Here is a 25,273-nt window from a genome sequence, read left to right as displayed (position 1 = left end):
ATTAGTAAAGTGTAGATATTTTTAAACGAAGGGTAAATGAAAAAATGTTTAGTTTAACTTTTTAGCACACACACACATAAAATGGAAAAAAATAAAGTAAAAAAATAAAGTAAAAAAATAAAAGTAAAAAAATAAAAGTAAAAAAATAAAAGTAAAAAAATATAAGTAAAAAAATAACAAATAATTACGAAAAAAATAGTAGAAATACATATACAATTTCGATATTTAATTAAACTAATCAATGAACATTTTTTTATGATATATTCATTTTGAAGGTATGTCATTTTATGAATAAGATAATTAATTAATATGTCTTTTAAATATAAAATGATAAACTGGATTTATTTTGTATTTATCATTTATTTGGAAATAGGAAAAAAATGCCTGACTATCTTGATAATAGTTATATTTTTTTAAAAAATTTTGAAGATATTTTAAAGTGTTAGAATTTGTTACTATATATAGTGGAAGATCTCCATGTAAGGGATTATCAAAACGATATTTCAAACATGAGAAATTTATTTTTTCATAAATAAACTTAAATTTATTTTTTTCATTAAAATGAGTATTACCAAACCAATAAAATGATTTATTTGGAAATATATATGGTTCAATATAATTTGATTTTTTATTATCATTATTAAAAATATCAAAAAATTGTCTACCAAAATTATCATCATATATTTTTTTTCGCCAATTATATATAGTTTCTCCATTTTCATTTTTAATATATGGTGTACAATCTAAAAAACCAATTTTATATTTTCTATGGATATGTGAATATAAAGGCGTATCATAACAATCTGTTATAAATATAGTAATTTTATTATCATCATCATTTATTTTTAAATTTCGGAAATATTTTGCTACATTTTCTGGGGATCTATTATGTATTAAACTAAAAAAAAAAATACATATTAAATGGAGAATAAAACTTATATTTATTAACATAATAAAAATCTGTCCCTTTTTTGTTTTTACAATTTTTTTATTTTTTGTCTCATAAAAAATATCTCTTATTCCAAATTTTGATCCAATTTTATATAATGATAATACTGTTAATATACTTAAAAAGGAAGTATATCCGATTAACATTTTATGTTCCTTATGATTACTAAATGATAAAATAAAAATTTCGAAAAAAGTTGCAATATATACTACATGATCAATTCTTGATATATCGAATTTAAATATTTTTTTTTTAACTATCTTTTTAAATAAGTTAAAAAACTTATAATATGTAAAAGGTGTTAGAGTTAAATAAATTGATGGTATTACACTAAAAAAATAATAAAAAAAAAAATTATCCCCAAAATAACTATTTTCTCCACTAATCAAATTAAACATAAAAAAGTTATAAAAAGATATTGTTATTTGTCCATAAAAATAGGAATCTATAGCTATAGAAATAAGTAAAAATATGATAGTATATATCATTCCTATTATTAAAACTTCTATCCAAGTTAATTTGTTACCATTTCTTCTTATTTTTTCCCAGTTCTTTTTATTCTCTACCATTCCTGTGGTAGTAGCAGTAGCAGCAGTAGCATGCACAAGTTTTAAAATATAAAAAAAATATATAACTAGCCAAAATAATAATGCAGTGGGCCTGATTAAAACACAAACGGAACTAAAGAATAAGCTTAGTAAAAAATTTTTTATATGAAATTTTTTGTTTTTATAAAAATCGTCTGAAATGGAAAAAAAATTATTATTATTATTCATATCAATCTGATATTCATTATACATATTTTTATTTTTTTTAAATATTATTTCCTTCGTTTTATTATTATCATTATTAATAAGATTTGAACATTTTGGAAAATCATAAAAAGATTTATTCCTAATAAGTTCAGTTTCATTTATTTGTTCATTATCTTTAATTATTTTTATTTCATGTCTTTTATATCGATTTTTATTTTCTCCCTCATTCAAATTGTCTACTTCACATTTTGAATTGTTATTTAATAAAACATCATTATTAACATCACTATTAACATCATTATTAACACCATTATTAACATCATTTTTTATTTTATTTTGATCTTCTTTTTGTAAAATAATACTGGGATAATAATTTTTAGACAAAAAATATACACCAACTAAATTGAATAAATATTCAAATGAATTTGATGATGTTCGACATATACTATAAAAATTAAACCAACAAAAAAAATACCAAACTAAAATTGTTCCAATAAAATTATAAAATTCTTTTTTTTTTTTTTTTCCCTTTATATAATATAATATACAATACCAATGAATTATTAATTTTATAAAAATATAATCAGCAAATGCTGCACATAATCCTTGAAATATTTTAGGTACATATAAAACTAAAAATGGAGAATCTAATCTGCTTATTTTTAAAATATAAAATAATATACTATAAATTAAAGGATGTATAATAGATCGTAATGCTATACAAGGTTCCCATTCCCATGGCATATGACCATATCCAAAAGTCATGTAATGGCTTATCTCTACAGATTGAGCATATTCATCAGGAAAAAATGATGTTTGAACAAATAATGAATTAAATAATCGAAAAATACTCAAATAAAAAAAACTATATTTTGACAACACAACCCTTCTTAATATACTTCCTCTAATTTTTAAAAGGCTACTTGATAGCATCTTATATATCTTTCTTAATCAAACTTATTACTAAACTTAGTGGAAAATAATATCTTCCTATTTCAATTTATATACACACAACTTTATAAATTAATATCTTTTATGTAAATTTTAAAAAACAAATCCAATAGTCTAATACTCAAATATGTCCTATATTTATTTGATCCTTTCTACTTCACCCTTTCAAATTTAAGTAACTTATTTTTATAATATATATGTATATATAGATATATGTATATACAGATATATATATATATTTTTTTTTTTTTTTTTAATTCCCTTTTCCACAAACTATATGCTTATACTAAACTATAACTCATTTAGTTGTCTCCCAAGTTTAATAAAATTTTAAGTAACCCTCACACATTAAAAAATTATGTCATGAAGATTGTAATAATACTGCTCTTGTTTGTGTGCATATGTATGTGAATTTTATTTTGCATTATATGTTGCATCATATTTTGCATCATATGTTGCATTCTATTTTTCATTTATTTTTCATTTATTTTTCATTTATTTTTCATTTATTTTTCATTTATTTTTCATTTATTTTTCATTTATTTTTATCCTTTTATTTATTTGTTTTTTTTGTTACATTTCGTCCTACAAAATAATTTATTAAATATGCCAGTAATTTTTTATAAAATAAAATTATCCAACGGTATAAAAATAGTAATTTACATTTTTGCCATTTTTTTATTGCTTATTTATAAATAGTATTTCAAAAAATCCCTGTGTTTTTTTTTTTTTTTTTTTTTTTTAAATATTTTATGGATATTTGTTTAGTATATTTTAAATTATATGAATAATATTTTTAAAAATAAGTAAAAGCATTAACATGAAATGACAAAAAAATATTATAATTATACAACAAACAAAATTGATAATTCATATGCATAAGCCCGATTTTTTTCAAAGGGGAAAAATAAAAAATGCATATAATATATATTTTAAAAATAAATTAATATATCACTATGAGATAGAAAATAACAGCTTTTGTACTTTTTTAATAATTTCCAAGTTATTCATATCCCTTATATTTATTTTAATAACATCACATATTTATAAAGAAATATCACCAGTTTATACCAGCACAAACAAAAAAAAAAATATCAAATAAGAATATACAAAAATATTATCACAAATGTATAGTCATTGTCACCATATATTTGTGCTCATTTTATTATTCCATTTTGACGAACTGTTATAGAGGTTTCTCATTTACATCTTTCACATTATTGTACTTATCACTATAATAATCGTATTTTTGATAAGACATAGGCTCATTTAATAAATTATCTAGCATACTATTTATCCCATCTACAACCATACTACCTGTTTCTTGTGTTTTAGGAACGGCAATTCGCCCAAAATTTTTTGGAAGCTTTTTATGTTTTTCTAATGTAGATCCATCTAATGCGGAATTTATTTTATCAAGTAAATTGTGTCCAGTTTTTAATGTTGGTCGTTCTTTTCTAGTATAATCTGGATCTGGGTTATAAAACGGGTATAAATCGTAAACGTTGGTATTATTATTCTTTGCTATAGATTTATATGAATTCTCTAACATATCTATCACTATATTTACAGCATTGTCTAAATATGTTCCTACTTTTAATGTTACTTTTTTGAACACATCACATCTTTGGGAAGATTTATTATCAATTATATGTGAAAAATTTGGTCCTTGAATTATATATTCATATTCGGGTTTAGACGAACATTTATCTAATCCTGATTTACAATCACCTAAAGAACAACCAATCCCTCTTTTTAAATAAGGACACTCATCATCTTCTTGCTCATCGTTTCTTAAATAATAAAATTCTCGAGGAATATTTCTAAACTTAAAATTATTTATATGTGGATATTCATCACGATAATTTGAATATCCTGGGTGACATAACGAATTATATTCATTCCTTTCCAATGGAAAATTAATAGCATTTTGATAACCATAAGAGTTGGGATTTGGATTGGGATTAAAATTGTATGCATTCATATAAAGTCCTTCTTCATTCATTTTTCTATATCTACTATATTTTGGAGGCAATATATTTTTTGTTGAAAATAAATGACGATTTTCACTTCTGCGACGATGCTTATCAGATAAGTTAATAATATTTGGGTAATTATGTGACATTTGTTTCATATACGAATATTTGCCATTTTGTTGGTTTGAAATATTACATGCAGGGTTTGTATATGAGTTATAAGCATTATTTTTATCGTTACTCCCGTTAATATACAAACCATATTTTTCATTTAAGTAAGGACTACCATTTGAATTGGGGTAATAATTATTTGGTAGGTTATTTGGACAATTAGATTGATACTTATTATAATTGTGGGTGGTATTATTGTAAGAATAAGGTAATGTGTTTTGTTTTGGTACATTCGCTGCATAATCCTTATCATAAGAATAGGTATTTATCATATTATGCTCATTTGGAATTACTGTTTCAGGAGTACTATATTTATGTAGATTGTAAGAGCTAATATCATAAGTTTTTCCAATACTTGATTTATTAGTTATATTCTTAGTATTGCATGTTTTGGTGGTACTATTACTTTCTGTGCTATTCATTTCGTTAGGAATTTTATTCTTAACAATTTCTTCCCCCGATTTACTTTTTCCATTGTTTTTTTTATTCATGTTGGAAATTTTGATTTTTTTATTAGTTGTAACATTTATAATCAGCCTACAACTGCCACCTCTTTCAAATAACCCAAATTGAAAAAGCAAATATATAATTCAAAATTATTAAATATATCTTCCTATAAAATGAAGGAAGATAAAAATATTTATTTTTAATTTTTTATAATGATGAAAAAAATGGGAACAAAATGTAGACAAACGGAAACAAAGCCATAAAGTATACTACATTTTGTATGTTATAATAATAAACACATTTAATATATGCACACATGTATTTATATATATTTTTCTTTTAATTAATAATAATCAGGTTTATATTTTAAAATTGACATATAAAACAAAGTATATAGTGTCTAGGAAAATTTTTTATTATTTTTAATGGAAAAAATTTATTTAAAATGATAAATTCCATTTAGTATAATTCTCCCTTCTTCTCCCAAAAAAAAATGCACACTATACCACACACATGAACAGTTCATATTTTTTTTTAATCTACAACATTTTTATATAACCCTACACATTAATTGTCATATTAAACAGCCAAAATAAATACTTAAAAAAAAAAAAAAAAAAAAACCTGAACAAGCTAGCAAATATCCATACATATATTATGCTTAATACGTTTTATGATTCTTTAGCCTGTACAACTTTTTTTTTATCCTACTTAGCTAATTTATAACAAATTTGTGTGTTAATAATTTTATAATAATTTTTTAATTAGCTTGAAATTAATATTTACATGATCTATACTCATTTTTTCATTTTTTTATTTGTCCTATTTTTATTCTGTTGATAAAAATTAAATATATACAACATCACACTGTCTCCAGAATAAGAAAAAAAAAAAAAAATTTTAATTTTAAATGTTATTTTCCGATTTTGTTTACAATTGTTATATTTTATAAATAATGTCTTGGAATAACCATATTTCTTATTGCTTATATTTAAATTCTTATACAAATATAATATGCTAATACTATGAGTAAAATAAATATAATATCTACATCATATAACAATTATCTCTTATCATATATTCATTATTAAAAATATATTTCTACATAAATTTTAAATTAAATATCTTTATTCATTGGGCTTATTTGTTCATATATTCGATAAGGATATTCCCCCGCCCCTTTAATTAAAATTTGTTAAATAAGCACAAAAAAACATATAATATATACAATACTTTATCTCAATGAAATAATTTATTCCATTTACACACAACACTGGTAATGTTTGATTTTTATAAGATTTGAAACATAATTTATTGTTTCATGTATATTTTCCTTTTATGATATATATATAGCTTTATTTTTATTGGTATAATTAATATTTTAAAATGCTTTTATAAGTTTAAATGGTAAAAAGTTATGTAGAATAAGTAGTAGTATTGTTTATGCATTAATAAAAAAAATCGAACGTTAATATATATAGTTATACATATGTATATATCACAGAAAAATGAGATATTAATTTTATGATTACATACGAATTCATAATTTGATTATTTCTTGTATGCTCTAGATTTTCTTCTTCCTCGAGCTTTTTCAAATTTTCTTCCCTTTGAACGAACATATGGTCTAGCTTTTGATTTGGGTCTACCTGGAGCACTGCCAAAATGTTTTTCAGCAGTTCTTGCTTTTGTTGGACCTCTTAAAAGTATGCAGTCTTTTCCAGTTGGATATCTCAAAGCTAATTGATCAAATGTTAAGCATTCTCCTCCTGCATCGACAATTCTTTTTCTAGCGGTTTCGGTAAATCTCAATGCACAAACCTTCATATTTCTACAACTGAATAATCTTTTGTCATCTATAAATAAAGGATATATTAAAGAAAAGAAAATAAATGAATAATATTGATCATTGTAAAACTATAATGTCACATATATTTCTCCATTTTACAAAACATATGAAAATTCACATATTTTAAATAATATGAGACATTTTTATACACATTTATTCAAGATATTATTAAAGTATAGATTAGTAAGATAGATATATCATAAATATTTAAGAGTATTTTGTGCGGAAAATATGGTCAGAACGTTCTACCATCTCCATCTATTATATGTCAGAAGACCGTCGTGATTCGTAGAAACTTAATCATCATGTATATTTCGCCAATATACGTATATACAAATAAATATACATAATATATATGTGAATAAAATATTTTATATATGAAATTATTACCTGTTATTGATCCAACAACGACAGCTACACTATTTTGGTTGTTTGACATATGTTGTTGTAATTTTGATAATGACAATGGGGGTCTAAAACGTTTAGGCATAATAAGCCTTTTGGCAATTATTTTGTTAAAGTTGACATCAGTTCTTCTAGCTAAAAATCGGTACAACTTTACTAATAACCTAAGGTATGGGTTTTTGGAAACCAGGTTTTTTCTTCCATGTTTTTTTATTCTACCAACATTTTTAAGATCAATACCCTTAAAAAAAAAAAAAAAAAAAAAAATTTATGATATTATTTTCCATAAGGAAGGATACCCATTATTAGGGAAAATAACCTTCTATGCATACATATATATATATATTTTTTTTTTTTTTTTTTGCGTTTTTTCAATATATATTCCCATTAATTATATATAAAATTAACGCATTTGTAACTAAATGACTTTTATGTATAATTTAATGGTATATATTTTATGAAACATTTATATAGATCTGGTTACATACGTTTTATATATTATATGATTTTGTAAAATAAACAAAATATATACTTACCATATTTATCAACTATTTATTATAAAAAAATAATGTTTTATGATAAAGGAATAAAGAACTTTATAAAAGTTACTTAAATCAATATAATATTTATATTATTTTAAATAATCAAATAATCATAACTATAATATTATGAAATAAAATAATATTTATTTTAAATATAAATTTTGAAATAAAAAAATTAATATATATAAATATAATAAATTTATGTATAGTTATCCATAAAAGTATCCTAACTTAATTAGCTATAATATAATAATATTTTTTTTTTTTTTTAACATATGGATATATATTTTACATAAACTTGTTTAATTTAAAAGCACACGAAAATAAGTTATATGCTTATAATAATATGCAAAATAAACAAAGTTACCTATGTACCAAATAAAATAATTGAAAATAAATAATTTACATATATATATATATATATATATTATTATACTTACATAAATATAGCATATAAAATTTAATAATATTTAATGAAATTTTTTTCTATCCAATATTTTTGGCAAAACATGTTCTTTTTATATATTAACATAAAAAATAAGTCGTTTTATTGAGGGGAAAAAAAAACATACACTAAGTATTCTTATCTACATTGGTAATATAATATATATATAATATGTAACCCCTTTTATTGTATAACTACTAAACGCACAAATCAAATTAAAAAAAATTATCCATATAATTATGTATGTATATATATATAATATAATAATATATACCCTGAAATATACCTGAAGATATTATAACATAGTGCAAAAAGGAAAAAAGTACAATATATATATTATTATGCTATATATTCTTATATATTTCGACAATTCCCTTTTTTCTTCGGAATAATATACAAACAATAAATTAAAAACTTATTAAGATATATTATAAAGCCCATATATATATATATACTAAGTTCTTTTTTTATACATTAGGATTGGTACATACATACATATATATATGCATATTATAAACAACAAACATGAAAAAAAAAAAATAATGTATAATTCAAAATTTTCGAATTTGTTTGGTTTCCCAAATTATTACATATATAACTATTGAAGAAAATAAAAAAAAAATTTTAAAAAAGAATAAAAATAAAAAAAAGAAAAAAAAAAAGAAAAAAAAAAGAAAAAAAAGAAAAAAAAAGAAAAAATAATCTTTTTATTAAAAATAAATAAACGAATAGCATAATTCGAGAGTTATTAAGCCAATCCCTTTTTAACAGTAATAAAATAATACCTAATTTTACATGATTTTATATTATTTATATTTTCACCTCCAATACTATATGTTAATAAGTTTGATATATAACTATAAAATATGTGATGACTGTTTATTTTATCTTGTTTGTTTTTTGGAAAATTCATTAATAAAAAATTGAATATCACTAAAAAAATAAGCAAAAAAATATATATGTATATTATATGCTTTTTGTATATAAGTATTGTCTGTATATGTAATTATTATATGTGCCTTTATGTTAATATGTTTTTTTTTCATGGCCATAAAAATTTATGAATTAAATAATTTATATTACATAGATTAAGAGCCTATTACATTTGTCATTATTGTCATTATTATTGTCATTATTATCGTCATTATTATCGTCATTATCATTATTATTTTTTTTTCCCTACCCTCACTTTATAGTACACTAATTTGACCGCAAAAATGGATAACAATAAAGATAAATCATTAAAAATAAATGTAAGTAGAAGAATAAGAAATTTTTAGTATATAATTTTTACACGAGAAATAATATGTTTATAATATAATGTTGATTTGTTCCAAGGATATACAAAATTATGTTGTTTTTTGATTTTTTCATTTTCCCCACATTCCCTTCTTTTTTATACAAATATTGCGTATATTGCTAATTACCATACTATACTATACTAGTTTGAAACGATCAATCGTATGTTTGTATATTCATTTGTTAATAATATATATATATATTTTTTTTTTTTTTTTTTTTTTTATCGCTTAACAGATTTTTCAATACCACGTTGTTGGAAGAGCAACACCAACAGATAAAGACCCAAACCCCAATGTTTATAGAATGTGTATTTTTGCAAAAAATGACACAAATGCAAAATCTCGATTCTGGTATTTTATGAAGAAAATACATAAACTAAAAAAATCAAATGGTGAATTATTAGCTTGTGAACAAATCAGAGAAAAAAATCCATTACGTGCTAAGACATATGGTGTATTATTAAGATATGACAGTAGAACAGGTACACATAATATGTACAAAGAATTTAGAGATACAACTAAAGAAGGAGCTATTGCTCAATTATATTCAGAAATGGCTGGAAGGCATAGAGCTAGAGCATCATCTATTAGTATAATTAGAATATCCGAGATAAGCATGGAACATGCTAAAAGACCACATATTAAACAGTTGCTAAAGAAAAGACTAAGATTTCCTGCTTTACATTTACCAACCTTAGCAAAAGAATTTAAAAGAAAATATGCACCAACAAGACCATCCACATATAGAATGTAAAATGTATAATTATTTATGATAATTGCGGTATATGTCATGAGAATAAAAATATAAAAAAATATGGCTATTTTTCAATTTCTTTAAAAAAAAGAGTTAGACCAACAAATTCCTTAGTTTGCTATAAGTTTTATGCTATTTCGATTATTACGTTATAAAGAGTTAAGAAATGTTGATATAATTGCATGAATAATGTATATACATTGCACACACTTATATATCGAGAACTATTGTTTCCTTTTTTGTTTTTTTATTTTTAATTAAACTGTAATTATAAACTCACAAATGAATGAATAAATATATATAAAAATGAAATAAAATAAAATAAAATGAAAATAAAATGATACCCTAAATAAATAACGCTTAAATAACGCTTAAATAACGCTTAAATAAATAAAAAAGGTCAAGGGTGTGCTTCCCATGAATATGGCAAGCGGCTAATGACCATTTTAATCCGTTTTTATAATTTGAGAAAAAACTAAAACAAACAAATGTAATGTTAATTTTATTTTGTGTTTGTACTATAAAATATTATTTTCTACTTGACGCAAATGTAATACTATCCAACTACACTCATAATGTTTAAAGAAAATTGGCATTATTTTACCACTTTTTTTAAAACAAAAAAGAACAAAATACTTTCGTATTATTTAGCTAAAATTGTACTAAATTGTATACCAAAAAAAAAAAAAAAAATATATATATATATGTATGTATTATGTATGTATAGTTAATTTATTTGGCAAGTTTTTCTGTAAAAATGTTTAATTAAAAAAAAAATTATATAACATGCCAATATGCACTATTCATTTTATGGGGGCAATTTTATGAGTAACCATTTTTACTTTTTTTTTACATATGCGCATACTTCGAGTTATACAATGTTATTGGCTCTCTACGGAGATGCCGTTTGCTAAAATTGGAACGATACAGAGAAGATTAGCATGGCCCCTGCGCAAGGATGACACATGACGTTCGAGAAGGAATGTAAATTTTTTTTTTTTTAGTTTTTTTTCTCAAATATTATAAAATATACCATGTGTATGTACATTTAATATTATATATTTTACATATTTTTAAAAAAATAAAAATGAACTATATATTTGGAAAAGCATATATATTCAATATGCATAAATTTTTTTAAATAGTAAAATTAAAATAATTTTTCATCCCTCAAATTAAAGTGTATAATATTTACCATTAAAAAAATATAAAGTCAATTATAAAATAAAGGGTGATATATATTCCCTTGAATAAAACGTCGTAAAATATAGAGCGCTTTTAATTAAACAAAATTGTAAATTTATATTTCATGTTATTATTTATAACGAAAAAAAAGGATGTCAAAAATTGATTATTTTTTCTTATTTTTTGTTAGTTAAAAAACTTATATTATTATAAGTACCTCCGGCGGGATTCGAACCCGCAACCTTTGGATTAGAAGTCCAACGCGCTATCCAATTGCGCCACGAAGGCTACGTGATCAATTCTTAGTTGATTTGTTAATTATTAATTTATTATATTTTATATATATTTTACCCTTAAAATTTATTTATATTTAATGCATATATAATATATAGTTTTGATTTATTTATAACGATAAAATTTTACTGCGCTTTTATTCATATTTATTTAATCTGAAAAATAATTATAAAATGTTAATATAATAATTTGATTGTTTTGAATTATTATTTATTATTGTAGAACTTGAGGCTAAGTCAAAAATTTTATTTTTTTTTAAAATATCAATAATATGCTCATTTTATATGCTCATTTTATATGCTCATTTTATATGCTCATTTTATATGCTCATTTTATATGCTCATTTTATATGCTTACTTTATATGCTTACTTTATATGCTTACTTTATATGGTCATTTTATATGTTCACTTTTTATACATGTCGTTTTATTTTGGCTGTTTTTCTTATTTATCATGTTAATATAAATAACAAACAGTAGCAAATCAATCCAACTTAAGAAATAAATATATACTTAAATTTTGACAATTATAAAATAGTACCCTTTAAATAATTTAATATCTCATTAATTATGTGTGTGTAATTAAAAGCAGGCTAAATATTTTTAAGTCTTATTTTTTTTCCAAAAAGGTGACAATTTTATGTACCTTCTTAGGCATATTTATATGCTTAGCCTAAATAAACATTTATGTGTGCAATATATAACCATACAACTACATATAAAAAAATATAAAGTGTTTAAAATAAAGAGGTATATACATATACATATACATATTACATGTATACGTATTAATAAAGCAAATCTTTGGATTATTTAAAAAAAAATAATAAATATACGAATTATATTAAAAGTTGTTTAAAATAATTTCTATATATAAATATATTTCTTTTCATAATATGTAATATTTGAAAAAATATAATTCAATCATTATTTTATTTATATATGAAGTTATAATGTTTCTCTTTCCCTCACGAATAAATTTATGTATTAATTAATTGTACAAAGGTAAATCATATATAATTAAATTATATGTATTTTTTTCACCCCACCAATGTGAGCAAAGCATTCAAAAAATATATATATATATATAATATAGCAAATAAAAGAACATTTTATATTGGTGTGAAAAAAAAAAAAAAAATGCATAAATTGTATTTATTATAAAATAATCCCACATATATAATATATGGGCATAATATAGGTAATGAATTAGATAATACAATTCGTAGTTCCAAATCTTTATGTTAATTTGAAACTAAAAAAAACAATTACTTAGTGATGTACATGCACATATGTTGCTTGCTGAATAGTTTCATTCCTTCATAGAAAATTAAAAATAGTTGTCTTTTCTCTATATATGCATAAGTATAGAATCATAAAAATAATTTTAAATCGAAAATAATAATAAAATTCAAATTGAGACAATAATGTTACAGAACTAAGGAAAGTTCTCATCCTATGTCATACTACACAAACTCACATATAATGAAAAGAAATTCGTTTTAAGGATTTCTCATAATTACATAGGATGGGGTATAAGCCGCGAATGAAAAAATGGCTGCAGTTACGGAAGCTGTAAAGTTGGAATGGTGGAAATTGAAAGTGTGAAAATTGAAAGTGGTGCAATAGTGAAAGTGGTGAAAATTGAAAGTGGTGCAATAGTGAACGTGTGCAATAGGGCGTCAATCCTTACCGGAAAAAGATACAGTGATGATCCATGACAAAAAGATGGTTCTGAATAGTTTTAAATTTACACATGATGTATTTAAATAGGAAAATGGGCATAATGACCTTTTTTTTACAGCCACATTATTTGCATTGCTTTGCCCATTAGATACATCCTTATCGGTATTACCATTTTTATCATTTTCAAATATTCTTGCTTCGACTAACCCAAGCCCAATCACACTTGACACAGCACAATGTGTTGAACTTAATGGGATACCACAAATACTAAAAAATAAAACAACTAGGCCTGATATTAATTCAATAGTAAAACCTCGAGACGGTGTTATTTTAATAAGTTTCATTCCAACTGTTTTGATAACTCTATATCCTAATATAGATAAACCTAAAGACATTGATAAACCACCAAATAATAATATATACCATTGTACTTTGATTTTTTCTCTAATTCCTGAATTATATGTATTAAATACAGCAGCAAATGGTCCTATAGCATTAGCTGTATCATTAGCACTTTGTGCTATTACTCCTAAAATAGCACTTATAATTTGTAAAGTTGCAAAAACAATTTCAGTATCTTGATCAAATGTTTCTATCACATTTTGTTCAATATCATTTTTTGTACCTGATTTATTATTTAATTCACCTTTTGATACTTCAATTTGTTCATTATTATCATTATTACCTTTATTTGTTTGATCTCTTAAACGTGGTATTTGTGTTTCATTAGATGCAACCGAATTTAAACTACTATTATTTCCATTACATGTTGTATTCGGTTTTACATTTTGTTCTATATCATTCATATATTGATCCTCAAATAATCTTTTTCTAAAATTATAACACTTTAATCTTTTGTTATATACTATATATATAAATATTGAACCAATTCCAGTCAATAATAATGATAAGGTTATAGATATTAAGGTTGCATAAATTACATGTCCTGAGCTCCAATCTTGAAGATAACAAGGTGATGCATATACAATTTTATTACCTTGTTTCATTCTACACTTTGTGTTTAATACTATCGGATTTTGATATACTAAAAATACACTAAAAGGGAGGGTTATAAGAAAAATTAATATCCAATACCATTTTTTAATTATCTCAAATGAGTTTTTTTTTCTTAATATTAAACTTCTCATTGTACTAAAAGCTATAGCTGAACAACTTCCTGCTAATAATGGGGCTGCAAACCAAGATATAACAATACTTTGAATTTTTGCCCATTTTATTGAATCAGCATGACCTGCTGATAATCCAAAACCAAGTAAAGCCCCTACAATACTATGTGTTGTAGATACAGGTAATCCCAAACAAGTTGCTATAGCTAGCCACAAACTAGCACCCACGAGGGCACTAAACATACCTAACATTAAAAATTCTGGTGCATTGTAAAATGCTTCAAAATTTATTATTTTAGAACGAATTGAATCTGTTACTGTTCCACCTAATAAAGAAGCCCCTAATGCTTCAAAAAAAAACGCAATTAATAATGCTTTTTTTATAGTTAAAGATTTTGCTCCAATAGAAGTACTAAATGTATTTGCTATATCATTTGCTCCGGTTACAAATGCCATAAAAAAACATGCGACTCCACTAGCGATGACCAACCATAACATACTAGGATCTGCTATCATTTGCTTGTTCTATCTTTTGTCTTATTGCGCACTCTGAAAAAAAAAAAAATAAAATAAAATAAAAAATAAGAAATATAAATACATATACATGTACATGTACATTACATATGTGTGCAATTGTCACAAATTGGGAGTAAAAGAAAGAAAAAGAAAAAAGAAGAAAAAAAAAGGGATAAGGATAGGATAGGATAGGGACAAGGATAAACTTCTCAATATTTAACTTTTTTAACGTGCAAATGGTCACCTTGTTATCTCTTGAATATTAGTTTCCTCCTAAAATACCCTATAATAAAATATATGCCTGCTAGTTTTATTTTGTCTACTTAACTTGTAGCTTAACTAGCATGCACTGTTTTTTTTGTTTTGATGCGGCCTTGGCACTAATTGCTCGTATATATATAATCTTAATGTTAAATCTTTAAAATGTTTTTCGAATATCTAGAAAATAATTTAATAAAAAAATTAACAATTTTTGTTAAATTTTGTACTAAATAACTTAAATAAAATACACATATATTAATTTATTATACATAATTTTGTAAAGCTCAAAGCTTTTATTTAATTATAAATAATGTGTAGCTAATATTAAAAAGATTTAAAAATATCTATGATAAAAAAAAAAAAAATATATACAACTTTTCATAGATTTGAATGAAATTTAAATAAACAACTATGACATACATATAATATTTAAATAAAATGTGTATTATAGAACACGTCTGAAAAAATATATGATATATGCATGTACATAATTTTTTAATTAAGGCAAATATATTGTATATAATAAAAAAAAATACAATCATTAAATATATGTGTAAATAAATATACAATTCCTTTAATTTCTCTAATATACTTTTATATGCATGCGTAATGTGCTTATATAGTCATTAAGCTATATGTATATAATGTATAATATGTATTATATGTATATATATTTATATATATTAATGATATATAATTAATAAGAAATCTCAAATATGTTTTTGCGTTATATACACTTTGCATAAAATATGAACAAAAACGAATTTTTATACAAATATATAAGTCTCCTTAATTTTTGTTCTTTTTTTTTTTTTTATTCACGCATTTAATATATAATGATGTTTTTTTTTTCCATTTTAAGAAAAAACTTTTTTGCGCAAAAATATCCTATATATATATATATATATAATTTATACAAAAATTATAAAAAAAATTTTATATTTAAAACTTATGTAAAATAAATAAAAATATATTCTAGTAGTTATGATTTGTTTTAATCATAAATTTTCATATATATATTTTTTTTTCTTTATTTAATTCTTACTTGTTAACTCTCTCTCTACAATATATTATTATATATCTGAAAAAAAATGTTTATAGCACCAAAATTATATATTTATTTTCACTTAATATAGTGTTATTAATATTTAAGGAAATTTAATTTTGTATATATTTCTCGATTATTAATAAAAGGACAAAATGGAAAAAAACAAATACATATAAATTAAAAGAGTAAAAAAAAAAAAAAAAAAAAAAAATTAATAATAAAACACAAGAATATATTTTTTTTCTCGAATTAAAATTAAGACTTTTTAACATTATATTTAATTCATATAATAATACAACATATTATATATAATACATATTTCGCTTTTTACTAATATATTATGATCATATTTAAAGCTAAAAGGGAACAACTGGAAAAGATAGAATAAAAAGAAAATTAGCATATAAATTTGAGAATTTTATTGCTATATATATAAGAAAATTGGAAAAAATTAATATGAATTGAAAATTTGAAAAAAAAAATTTAATTAAAAATATTTCAAATATAAAATTTACATGAATATAACCCAACAAAAACAAAAAAAAAAAAAAAAAGTAGATTATCTTATAAACGTTGCTATCCTTGTTTTATTTCGGAACTTTGTTACATACCCTTCAGGATATTATATGTCCTTTCTCTTTTTATTATCCTTTTATAGTTTCATTATTTTTGCATGTTTTATTTTCCAAAGGTTTTAATATCTTTATGAAAGAATATAAAAAAAATATTAAAAAAATAAAAAAAAAAAACACATTATACTATTAAGTATTTAATTAATGTTCATCATAATAATCGAATAAAATAATTCTCTTTATATATATTATTATAAAGAGCATGTATTATATGCTAATTTGTAATTTTAAGGAATTTATTCAAAGTTTATGTTACTACACTATATATAAAATAAACTACCATTTATCATAATCTTATATCTTTTTTTTTTTTCTTCTTATTTTCCCTTTTATTTAATTTTGTTTTAAGCATACAATTTTTATGCTTTACTATGAAAGCACCATTTAATAAAAATGAATATCACAAGTTTATAAAAAAAAATTAGATACAAAAAAATAAACTATAAAAATTTATGAAAAAAATATACATATGTATATATATTATATACTATAAAACACCTTTATTGTGAATGCAACTAAATTGAGGTATTTGCTTAGATTTTTCTCACAATATGCAGTCTTATAGATATTTAAAAAATAGTAATAAAGCAACTGTTGAAATGGCTAATAAATAAATTTATGCCAAACCAAATTCTACAAAACTGTGAAAAAAAAAAAAAATACATATAAATATGCAAAAAAATACATATAAATATACAAAAAAATACATATAAATATACATATATATATACCATTGTTATATAATGAAAAACGATCATGAAAATTCCTATATCATTTTTATGTTAATATTTTTACAACTCGAAAAATTTGGAAGGTGATTAACTTTTAGTTTTAGGTCTGTCCTTTTGTTTACATTATTATAGGCATGTGTTTTTAGTTGGTTGCTAACATCAACTTATTATCTGAATCGTATTTTAATTTTCTAAATAATAAAGTACTTTGAACTAACGTATTTGTAGCATGACATGTAAAAAGCAAATAATTTTTAGGCTTAATTGCAAGCGAATATCTCATAAATAATAAACTATAAACAACTAAAACTGATGTCATTTTCTCAGATACGTACATAGGATTTTTCTTTAAGTCATTGCATCCTGTGTTAAAAATAAAAGGGGGGAATAAAATGTTTATTTTATTTTTATTATTTTATTTTTATTATTTTATTATTTTTTACGTATGCACACACTGTTGTATAAATAAAGTTTTCACACAAAACATTCACGTTCTAAGTTGCACACAATAATAATGTTTCGCTAGTTTTTGACAAAGCATTTGATAATAATTATCATTATCATTATTATCATCATTATCATTATCATCATTATCATTATCATCATTATTATCATTATCATCATCATTATCAGTATTATCATTATTATGGGTGGTATAACTTTTTTTAAATATGCGAAAATTACCTGCAATAACAAAACCCCAATTTGCTAAGGGTGCCCAGAACATAATATTAAATGCATTTTTCCTTACATTTTGAAAAAATAATTTAAATTTTGACATTTTGAAACTTACATATATTTAAAAACTTTTTTTACACATTAATATTTATTCTTTAAATTTGATTATAATAACAAAAAAAATTTTAAATCCTATTTTCTTAAAACGGAAAAAATTGTGTAAAAATTATATATATTTATAAGTATATTAATTTTTTTTTTTTTTTTTTATCAAAGGAAAATATTATGGTTAAATCAAAATATACTAACTAAAATAATTTTAAAATAATAAGCAATATTTTATAGCACATATAAATATGTAATATAAAATAGTAGACTAATTGCTATTTTCCTTCTTAAGAAAAAAATATATATAATACAATATGTAATGCAATTTTCCAACTAAATAGCGATCTAAATATCAAAATGATAAAACATGTTTTTATAAAAATAAGTTATTTTTTTGTAAAACTCCATACTACATTTTTACACACTAAAACCTATTACCCTCATTAAGTATGAACAAATAGGAATAAAAAAAATAAAAAATTAAATAACGAAATAGAGAAAGGTAAATAAAAGAAGGTTTCAATTCGTAATCCATTCCTTTCCTTTTGTTTGGCTACCTTGAGACTTTTATATATACATATAAACATATATACATATAAACATATACCTTTTGTTTAATTTATTTATGTACATACGAAAATTTGTATTTTTCTATAAACCCGGATATACAGCTTTGGAAAAATAAATACACACACAATAGCATGTAAACAAAAATTATGCGTTTTATTTGGAATAAATTAAAAACAATTTTAAAAGATTAATAAAATTTGAAATGCTAAAAAATATGCTATATATATAATATATGTATATATATATATATATAATATATGTATACATTTTAAATACACAAAAGATAAGACACATTTTACCCCTTTTTATTCACCCCCAGACATTAAACTGTATAACTTTTTTTTTTAAGATGAAATTCAATAAATTAGTTGCATATATAATAAAAGAATAATACCTTAAATAATTGTAATTTTTTTTTAATTATTATAAAAAAAAAAAAAACATAAACATATATATCAAATGTTTATATATTAAAAACTGGAAAATATATACAACATACTTATACATTCTTTTTATAATATGTAATGCGTGTGTTATAATACAAATATAAATACACATAGATATGTTGAGGACAGCTTTTACCCTTTGCACAATATATACACACTTTTTTTTATATGTTTTATGTATTTTATTTAATTTATCTTATTTCCCCATTTATTAATATAAAGAAAATTAATAATATTGAGGAACCAAAGGCATATTAAAAATTTTTCCAAATAAAAAAAAATAAAAACAAAAAAAAACAAAAAAAAACAAAAAAAAACAAAAAACACAAATTTGATATAATAATATTAATTTACTATGCATACATATATTTAATAAAAAAAAATGAGGATAGTGTGAAATTGAAAATGTACAAAAATTAATAAAATGCAAATACATAAATCATCAAATTTTTTAAATTTTATGTACTACTTTTTAGTATTAATTATTTTATTATATACATTTTTTTCTTTTAATAAATATTTGATATCTTCTATTGAATAAAACATTGTTTTTTTTTTTTTTTTTTTTTTTTTTTTTCGTATGCTTTACCAATTTTGCTAAATAAGGGCATTTTGTTTATAATATCTGTTTAAATAGCGAAAATATATTGATTATATTATTTTTTTTATAATACATAAATGTGTATACTTTTACGTCCTATTTTATCTTTTTTTATTAATTAAAATTGGGAAACATAATTAAAGGCTCCAAACTTAAATTAGAACAGTAAATACGATTGAGATACATATGGAATATTCCTTATATATATATATAAACTTATCAACCATCTTTTCACACATACATACATACATACGTATATAAATATGTAAATATGTAAATATATAAATATGTAAATATATATGTACATGCATACATATGTGTATGTATATTTGTATGGTTATATCAGATTGCTTCAAAAGGTTAATTAATTTATTTTTTAAAGGCAGACAACCCCTCCTAAATTTAACATATTTTGGAAATTTCTTATAAAGAAAATTATGTTCATAAGTATGTATACTTACATATATGATTGTATTATAATTCTATATCGATTAACATAAATTTATATTTATCTTTCAAAAAAGATATTAACCAAATTTATAATCCAAAATCAAATATTGAGAATTTTTTTTTTTTTTCTTAATTTAGAAAAATGTCTAATGAAGAGTATGATCATCTTTACAAAATAATTTTAGTAGGAGACGCAACTGTAGGTAAAGTATAGAAAAAAGAAAAAAAAAAAAAAACAAACCCATCTTTATAATACCAAGATAAATTTTAGTATGCACTATAATATATAAGTAATAATATATATATAACAATTTTTCGGAATATTTATACTATTTTTTTTAATGTTAATCATTCCAGGTAAAACACATTTATTGTCTAGGTATATAAGGGGATCCCTTCCCAGTGTCGCAAAGGCAACAATTGGTAAAAAAAAAAAATATACTTATAATAAACCATGTTAATATTTTATAGTATAAATGGTGTGTCTAAAGGGGGAGCACACTTTACCCCACCTTTTCACCATTTTCACAATTTTCACCATTTTCACAATTTTCACCATTTTCACACGTTTTATATTGTTAGGTGTTGAATTTGCCACAAGAACTATCCCGTTGGCAGTAGGTGGGACAGTAAAAGCGCAGGTACGTTTCCACGATTCGTTTTATTTTTTTATAAAATTTGATGTATCATAAAATGGATAGTGTTGCGTCGAAAGCTTTTCGTATTTCACTCCACATTTTTACCATTTCGATGTTTCTAAATCAGATATGGGATACGGCAGGGCAGGAAAGATATAGAAGTATAACGAGTGCACATTATAGAAGAAGTGCTGGAGCAATATTAGTATATGATATAACAAAAAAAAAATCTTTTCTAAATATTTCAAAATGGCTAGAAGAAATAAGACAAAATTCTGAAAAAGACATTGTAATTATGCTTGTAGGAAATAAGGTTGATTTAGCAGAGGAAGATGAAACAAAAAGGAAGGTACTCATATTTATATGCACATGTTTCCAAATTAAAAAATTATTCACCCATTATTTTACCATAAATTTTTAATATAACTCATAGTTGAAAATTGTTTCAGTTTGTGCCCTTTTAAAATGTGTATATTTATTTATTTATTTATTATTTTTATTTTTTTTTTTTTTTTTTTTTTTTTTTTTTTTTAGGTTACTTACGAACAAGGAGCAAGCTTTGCCAGAGAAAATAATTTATTTTTTTCTGAAGCATCAGCAGTTTCTAAATTGAATGTAAAACACATTTTTGAAAATTTGTTACAAGAAATATATAATAATAGACTAAAAGATAATAATAGTTGTTCTAGTACTCGAAGTCATGAAACATATGAAGGTGGCATACAAATAACTAATGCAAAAAATATAATAAAATTAAATGATGCACATGATAAATATAATGAAAATAATACTAATCAAATGAAATGTTGTTGAAATTTATTCAAATAAAAATATCAAAAATTTATATAAATTTCCATACACATACATATGTAAATATATAGAGAAAAATAAATTATAAATAATATTTAATTGTTATATGTGTATATAGAATGTGGCTAAATTATTATTATTATTTTTTTTTTTATTTAGAAATATAGAAATCACACTTATATATTATTTTCGATTGTTTGTGCTTTGTTCTTATAATCAAATAAAAAAATGAACATATTATAATTACATGTATATATATATCCAATATTTTTATTTGTATCTTGGAATATATTTTTTTATGTCTTTATTTGTTGTATGATTTTACATACATGCTATACCGAGACAATTAAATTTTATATTCCTCATTTTTTATTTCCTATCATTTTTTATTTCCTTATCATTTTTTATTCCTTATCATTTTTTATTTCCTATCATTTTTTATTTCCTATCATTTTTTATTTCCTATCATTTTTTATTTCCTATCATTTTTTATTTCCTATCATTTTTTATTTCCTCATCATTTAATATACTTCAACAGTTCGTTGTTCATAAGTTTTTATTTTTTGTTTTTTTATTATTTTTTTTTTTTGTGATAATGTGTTGTATTATTTATAATAGCATATTTGCTTATTTTTTTATATCTTTCCAATGATCTCATTTAACTTACAATTTTTAGTATATATATATAATTTTACTATTTTTTATTTTTTGAGAAAAACCAAACATTTATTTTTTTTCATTATTATTTATCCTTTTAATATAAATCAATTATTATGCAAAATTTTTATTTCTCAGCTCTACATAAGTATTATATAAGCCGGATTGGGATACATTTTTTCACAATTTTTTCACAATTTTTTTACAATTTTTTCACAATTTTTTTACAATTTTTTCGCAATTTTTTTACAATTTTTTTACAAATTGCTTACAATTTTTTTACAGTTGGTATTTAATTCATAATAAAAAAAATAAATCCAATTTTTACCTTACATAATAAATACTGAACAAAAAATGTTATAAAATTTTTTTTTCTTCTTCTTCCACCTTTGAAATAGAAAACGATATATTTCGAAATGTGTCATTCCATAAATTTATATTTTTTTAGTTTTAGTAAATTTATTCCCTAAAACAAAAGGATGGTAATATTTTTCTATTAAAATAAGTATAAATATGCAAAAAAAAAAAAAAAAAAAAAGCCAACCAATTGAGAATATATCACATTTAAAATTTAATAAAATGTAAAGATAAAAAAAGGTCTAACAAAATTAAATGTTATAGAAAAGGTAAATATTGTAATTTTTCAAAATATTAATTTTTTTTTTTTTTTTTTTTTTTTTTTTTTTTTTTTTTTTTAATTTCAAATTTGCCAACTCAAATGATTGTAGCAGTTGTTGGATGCACACATGGGGAATTGGATTTAGTTTATAACACATTAGATAAATTAGAAAAAGAAAATAATTTTAAAGTTAATCTATTAATATGTTGTGGTGATTTTCAAAGTATTAGATATAATCTTGATAATGAATCCTTAAATGTACCTAATAAATATAAAAAAGAAGTAAATGATTTTACAAAATATTTTACAGGAGAAAAAAAAGCAAAAATATTAACAGTGTTTATTGGAGGCAATCATGAAGCTGTTAATGTTTTAAAACAATTATATTATGGTGGTTGGGTTGCTCCAAATATTTATTACTTAGGACATTCAAATGTACATAATATATGTGGTATAAGAATATGTAATTTAAGTGGAATATATAAAAAATATAATTTTTATAAAACATATGATGAATGCTATCCATATAATAATGTTTCTAAAGTTAGTGCATATCATATACGTAAATATGAAATTGAAAAATTAAAAATATTAAAAAATAAAGTTGATATAATTGTTACTCATGATTGGCCAAATAATATTGAAAAACATGGAAATTTAGATGACTTATTAAACTCAAAATCTTATTTTAAAACAGAAATTTTAACTAACACATTAGGAAATCCACAAACAGAAATTTTGTTACATAAATTAAAACCCGATTTTTGGTTTGCAGCTCATTTACATGTTAAATATTCATCTATTTATATTCATAATGATAAAATAAATTGTACCAAATTTCTGTCTTTAGATAAAGCTGAACCACATAGACATTTTATACAAATTCTAAATCTAGAGAAAATTCATAATTCTTTACAACTCAAGATGGATCATCTCCCAAACACCCTCCCCCCTCCTCCACAAAGGGGAGAGGCAGCAAAAGAGGCAGAAGTGGGAGAGGCAGCAAAAGAGGCAGAAGTGGGAGAGGCAGCAAAAGAGGCAGAAGTGGGAGAGGCAGCAAAAGAGGCAGAAGTGGGAGAGGCAACAAAAGAGGAGGCGCAAAAGGGGGAAGAAGAAAAATACTATTTATGCTATGACGTAGAGTGGCTAGCCATCATAAAAGCCAATCACAACCTGATTTCCATAAATAGTGATAAAAATTATAATTTAGAAGATTTAAAATATCCAACAGATGAAGATTTTGAATTTGTTAAAGAAAAATTAAAAAAATTAAAACAAATTTCTATAAATGGAAAGCAATATTATCCTATAAATGGTTACAATACACCAAATTATAAAAATTTAATAGAACAAAGAAAATATTTTTTAAACCTTTTGGATCTAGAAGAACTTAATATATATAGTGACTATGAGCTTAACTTTTTTAATGAAGAATTAAAAAAAATCAATCAGCAAATACCCAAAGAAAATTCTCAAATTTTGATAGAACAAGAAACTGACATATGTTTAAATGAGAAAAATTAAAAATATTTTTTTTTTTCAGTATATATTACAACATTCCCTTTTATAATATGATCTCTTTCTGATAATAAATTTAACTTTTTTTTTCAATACGACATTTATTCCATTTTATACATATGCATATGTTTGTTTTAAGATAAGCCATTTTTTT

At 22.0% G+C, this 25,273-nt stretch overlaps 8 protein-coding genes and 3 non-coding genes across 11 annotated transcripts; 4 read left to right on the top strand and 7 right to left on the bottom strand.

Annotated features, from left to right (window-relative positions):
* Positions 1–300: 300 nt before the first annotated feature.
* Positions 301–2,637, bottom strand: PY17X_1360400 (GPI mannosyltransferase 3, putative; the record flags this gene model as incomplete). The annotated part of the gene is made up of 1 exon (XM_724047.2): positions 301–2,637. The coding sequence occupies one exon, from the start codon at positions 2,635–2,637 to the stop codon at positions 301–303; it is 2,337 nt and encodes a 778-aa protein (XP_729140.2).
* Positions 2,638–3,841: 1,204 nt separating this feature from the next.
* Positions 3,842–5,293, bottom strand: PY17X_1360300 (inner membrane complex suture component, putative; the record flags this gene model as incomplete). The annotated part of the gene is made up of 1 exon (XM_724048.1): positions 3,842–5,293. The coding sequence occupies one exon, from the start codon at positions 5,291–5,293 to the stop codon at positions 3,842–3,844; it is 1,452 nt and encodes a 483-aa protein (XP_729141.1).
* A 1,507-nt stretch (positions 5,294–6,800) lies between these two features.
* Positions 6,801–8,042, bottom strand: PY17X_1360100 (eukaryotic ribosomal protein L18; the record flags this gene model as incomplete). Its single annotated transcript, XM_724049.2, has 3 exons — positions 6,801–7,105; positions 7,489–7,744; positions 8,040–8,042. 3 exons carry the CDS (start codon positions 8,040–8,042, stop codon positions 6,801–6,803), a joined length of 564 nt encoding a protein of 187 aa, XP_729142.2.
* On the bottom strand, positions 7,323–7,410 carry PY17X_1360200. Its single transcript, XR_002696587.1, has one exon. It is a non-coding gene; the product is annotated as a small nucleolar RNA snoR20 (small nucleolar RNA).
* Positions 8,043–9,707: 1,665 nt separating the features above from the next.
* Positions 9,708–10,545, top strand: PY17X_1360000 (ribosomal L18ae protein; the record flags this gene model as incomplete). Its single annotated transcript, XM_724050.1, has 2 exons — positions 9,708–9,743; positions 10,027–10,545. The coding sequence occupies 2 exons, from the start codon at positions 9,708–9,710 to the stop codon at positions 10,543–10,545; spliced, it is 555 nt and encodes a 184-aa protein (XP_729143.1).
* An 886-nt stretch (positions 10,546–11,431) lies between these two features.
* Positions 11,432–11,539, top strand: PY17X_1359900. The gene has a single exon (XR_002696586.1). It is a non-coding gene; the product is annotated as a U6 spliceosomal RNA (small nuclear RNA).
* A 406-nt stretch (positions 11,540–11,945) lies between these two features.
* On the bottom strand, positions 11,946–12,018 carry PY17X_1359800. Its single transcript has one exon. It is a non-coding gene; the product is annotated as a tRNA-Arg (tRNA).
* Positions 12,019–13,525: 1,507 nt separating this feature from the next.
* Positions 13,526–15,352, bottom strand: PY17X_1359700 (solute carrier 20, member 1; the record flags this gene model as incomplete). The annotated part of the gene is made up of 2 exons (XM_724052.1): positions 13,526–13,596; positions 13,717–15,352. The coding sequence occupies 2 exons, from the start codon at positions 15,350–15,352 to the stop codon at positions 13,526–13,528; spliced, it is 1,707 nt and encodes a 568-aa protein (XP_729145.1).
* A 2,814-nt stretch (positions 15,353–18,166) lies between these two features.
* Positions 18,167–18,805, bottom strand: PY17X_1359600 (mitochondrial pyruvate carrier protein 1, putative; the record flags this gene model as incomplete). The annotated part of the gene is made up of 2 exons (XM_022957289.1): positions 18,167–18,387; positions 18,709–18,805. The coding sequence occupies 2 exons, from the start codon at positions 18,803–18,805 to the stop codon at positions 18,167–18,169; spliced, it is 318 nt and encodes a 105-aa protein (XP_022813731.1).
* A 2,214-nt stretch (positions 18,806–21,019) lies between these two features.
* PY17X_1359500 (ras-related protein Rab-11B, putative) lies at positions 21,020–22,328 on the top strand (the record flags this gene model as incomplete). The annotated part of the gene is made up of 5 exons (XM_022957288.1): positions 21,020–21,080; positions 21,235–21,300; positions 21,460–21,518; positions 21,643–21,864; positions 22,050–22,328. 5 exons carry the CDS (start codon positions 21,020–21,022, stop codon positions 22,326–22,328), a joined length of 687 nt encoding a protein of 228 aa, XP_022813730.1.
* A 1,372-nt stretch (positions 22,329–23,700) lies between these two features.
* Positions 23,701–25,125, top strand: PY17X_1359400 (RNA lariat debranching enzyme, putative; the record flags this gene model as incomplete). The annotated part of the gene is made up of 1 exon (XM_719782.2): positions 23,701–25,125. One exon carries the CDS (start codon positions 23,701–23,703, stop codon positions 25,123–25,125), a length of 1,425 nt encoding a protein of 474 aa, XP_724875.2.
* Between the last annotated feature and the right edge of the window lie 148 nt (positions 25,126–25,273).

This window comes from Plasmodium yoelii (assembly GCF_900002385.2).
Source record: "Plasmodium yoelii strain 17X genome assembly, chromosome: 13".
In the NCBI taxonomy this organism is placed as follows: Eukaryota; Apicomplexa; class Aconoidasida; order Haemosporida; family Plasmodiidae; genus Plasmodium; species Plasmodium yoelii.
The sequence above is the reverse complement of the archived record's forward strand: the minus strand, read 5'-3'. Positions and strand labels throughout refer to the sequence as shown.